The sequence below is a fragment of the Cyprinodon variegatus genome, unplaced genomic scaffold (assembly GCF_000732505.1).
Source record: "Cyprinodon variegatus isolate N-32 unplaced genomic scaffold, C_variegatus-1.0 Scaffold1242, whole genome shotgun sequence".
In the NCBI taxonomy this organism is placed as follows: domain Eukaryota; kingdom Metazoa; phylum Chordata; class Actinopteri; order Cyprinodontiformes; family Cyprinodontidae; genus Cyprinodon; species Cyprinodon variegatus.
The window spans coordinates 192,468-196,045 of record NW_015151695.1 but is presented as its reverse complement, the minus strand read 5'-3'; the positions used below and the strand labels follow the sequence as shown (position 1 = coordinate 196,045).

At 40.9% G+C, this 3,578-nt stretch overlaps 1 protein-coding gene across 1 annotated transcript in view; it reads right to left on the bottom strand.

Annotated features, from left to right (window-relative positions):
* Nucleotides 1-412: 412 nt before the first annotated feature.
* The window catches only part of ttc27 (tetratricopeptide repeat domain 27), a 74,883-nt gene continuing 71,717 nt past the window's right edge, over nucleotides 413-3,578 (bottom strand). The window contains exons 15-18 of the mRNA XM_015401636.1: nucleotides 1,909-2,106; nucleotides 1,616-1,727; nucleotides 851-951; nucleotides 413-719 (exon numbers count right to left, since the gene is read on the bottom strand). Coding sequence (XP_015257122.1) covers nucleotides 594-719; nucleotides 851-951; nucleotides 1,616-1,727; nucleotides 1,909-2,106 — 537 coding nt within the window. The 3' untranslated portion in view covers nucleotides 413-593. The remainder of the gene's footprint in view (nucleotides 720-850; nucleotides 952-1,615; nucleotides 1,728-1,908; nucleotides 2,107-3,578) is intronic.

The window sequence follows — 3,578 nt, the reverse complement described above, 5'->3', positions numbered from 1 at the left end:
CAGATCAAGGAGCTCATTCTGAGCCTGGATCCAGATTTATTTTTGATTCTGTTCATGGTGGAGAATCCTGCTTCACAGCAGCAGGTTGAGCCAAACATCCTCTAAATGTGCAAGCTCAAAAAACAATTTAATAACTTTATTTTTTGGTGTTTTTTGAAGCTTATGGTGATCTGACTTTTAATTGTTTTTTTTTGTACATGTCTAAAGGGATACACACGCATTGAGGTAGTTTAAAGTACAAAACTAAAGAGGTAAATGCAAATATGTCTTGCACATGCGTATGGATTATGGGTTTGCTGGTAATAATATAGGTATGTTATGGGTAATATTCTGATGTTTAGTGGATAAAAAAGGTTGTGGTATCCATGGCGACCAAAAACAGGATCAGGTCAGACAGAAATAATTTGGTTTTCCTTTAAAACAGCTTATGTCAGCTTTAATATCTGTTATCACAAAGGAAAATCCCACACACAGTCTTTTACTATCAACTTTACTTCTTAAAACATCCATTCGATTAAAAAAAATATAAACATTTCATGATGAACATGCAGGCGACACATCAGCCTTCATCAGATGCGGGTCACGTCTGGAAATCACTGGGTCTGGTTCCGCAGTCTGCCGCTCAGCTCCTGCAGCTCCGTGATCAGCTGCTCCAGAGAGGCAACGCTGTCCTGCAGCTCAGCGTGGATTTCCCCCGATGCAACATCGGTGTGGATTTGCTGCAGAGGGAAGATATGGTTTATTAGTTTGGCTGGAAAGCCGGAAAAAGCAGAACTTCCTATTTTGGGGTGAAAAAGTGAAACACTGGATGTGTGTCGTTAGCATTAGCCGCTACCAAGGCTGAGGTTACCTTGGCTTTGGTGGCCAGGCTCCTCAGACTGAGGCGAGAGGAGGAGAGCATCTGGAGAGCTTCTGCTGGATTGCTCTTCTTCTCACTGCAGCTGATGCTCACTGAACGACAGAAACAGAATCAGAACATGTCTGTAGATTTATCTATTCTGGACTCTTTTGGTTTAAATGGATGAAACAGGAAATATGGAAGAAAAATTTTCTCATTGGAATTTTTTACACATTGAATTCCTTACACTGAATTTTTATCTGGTTAAAATTCAGCTGCAAAAAATTTACTAATTTCATGGGCTAGAAGCTGCTCGACTGCATCGAGTATAGATGGTTTTGGCTTGAGTTCACCAAAAGGTCAACAGATTTGCAGGAGAATTTTTTTCAGGCCAATTTTTGCCAGATAAAAATTGAGGTTAATGAATTCAACGCGTCTAAAAGTCAGTGTTAAAAAAAACTGTGTACAAAAAGAGGCAGATTCCAATTAGACTGTTTTTCTTCCATAAGGAAAGACCTGAAAAACAAAATGAATGAACCCACAGAAACCAGTTGACTAAATAACTAGATCATGATTCATCTAAACATTAAGAGAAAACTGCAGGAAGAGACTCTGAAGGAGGATCACCATCCCTCTGCTGCTGATCACCATCCCTCTGCTGCTGAGCCCAACAGCTGCTGCACAGGGATGCTGCTTCTATTCAGTAGCTTTTTTCTCCAGCCGAACATCTGAGTGGGTCTCCTTAAAGAGTAAAGATATGAGCGGTGCCCTCCTCACCCTCTGCCATGTCCATGGCTCTTTTGATCACCTCCTTGAAAAGAGCAGGGTCCTTATCCCAGCCGCTGGTCTGAACCTCACAGCGATGAGCTTTGGACAGGAACTGCAGCGCCTGCACACGACAACATCTGCTCAGTACTTGCTGTTACTATGAGTCACTGCAATAAGCTACAACATCCTGAGCACTGGTCCAGACATGGAGCCGGGTCTGGCTTTGTATCACTGATTTATACAGTTACAGCTTTCCGGTCCTTAATCTCCTGAAGAATAATCCCAGATTCAGATGAACCCACCTTCTCGTTGTCATCTGGATTCAAGCCACGCCCCCCGCCGTACAGCTGGGCATACTGCCGCCATACTTCAGCATCACTACTGTGGCGTGCACTGACGCGGCCCAGAAGCTCCTTCAGTTTGGGCTTCAGCGTGCCCGCCTGCGCCCCCTGGCTGTCGGTCAGGTTCTCAACAACCGCCCTCACCAGGATCTGTAGAATCTAGAGAGGGAAGAGAGGGTTTCAGTCCAACGTTAGATCTGAGGCCAGAACCAGAACTGCTGCATTTAAACAGATCAAACTACTCTCTAATGCTCCCGTTTATATTTACTAATTAAAGTGACTGTTGATTGGTTGTCATGGACACAAGTCACTGACACAAATTCACTGAATATAACCCTAATAGTTCAGCTAATAAAAAAGATTAAAATCAGATGTTCTTTTAGTAATGAGCTGGGATGATTATGAAGGATTTTTTTTTATGTGGCACTAGTGGCTTTTATTTTGAAAGTGATCTCACAGGAAATGCAGTGGAGAGAGAGGGAAAAGTATGTATGACTCTTCTGATTTGTCATCTGTGGTAAATATCTGTATCGGACAATTTTCCAGAAAAGATTTAAAAAATAAACTACTGGACTTTATTTTCCAAGTTTGAAGACGTTTGGCTTCACATCCAGGAAATTTTCTCAATTGAAATTGTCTGGATCAGCATTGAGTTCCAGGCTTATAGAGCAGCACAACATGTTCTCTAAGCCATGTGACCCGGATGACTGAGAATCTTCACCAGCATATCTGTCAACATTAAAAAGTGCAATATAAAACATGCATCGCCACATCGCTAACAAAAAGTAAAGCAAACAACAATAAAAACAGATTAAAAGACAAAAGCAAAGGAGAAATGATGCAAATGGTAAAAAAGGGAAAAGGTGCAAACTAGCTCCAGGTAACAGAGGTGCTCCAGACTACTGCTGGGTGATGGTCATCAACACATATGGGGCATGGCTCTTAGTAAAGGCATAAACAGGATGCACATCCAGAGGACATATGTTTTCCTTTGAGTCCTTTTTAAACAACGGTCCTCAGTCTGAGTAGCTCCTGTTCACCTGTTGCTGATAGAAACAGACATGGACGCGTCTAGTCAAACAGGGACTGCAGGCCTCTGGAAAGGAATTACAAAAACTAAACTATCGGCTAAAACTCTCAATTTAAAAAACAAAACTAGGGCTGTCGCGGTTGAGGAATTCCCCCTGCGATTATTCAAGGAGGCTAAATATTGCAATAAGCCATATTATTGCACCATCTTTTTTTTCTTTATTCTAAACTATTTTGCAAATGTGTTTGTATATTGTTAAATAACCAACTACATGGCAAAATTTCCATTGAAACATGGCGCTTAAACATGAAAAAAAAGGTTATTAAAAAAAAAGACATGGCAATTTTATAACACGCAGATCAAAGGGCAGTAATGGCACAGATATGCCTCATTTCTCCGACTGAATTTAACAAAATTCAGAAGAAGGCTGATTTTTAAAGGCAAATCTGACTGCAGAATCTTTCATAAAAAAAAAAAAAGGGCCCATCTTGTTATGTCTATCTTTTTTTTTTTTACTTAAAGGAATAGTACACCCAAAACATGATTAGCCTTCATTTTCTACTCACCCCCATGCTGAACAACACTCTGGAGTACTTTTTTG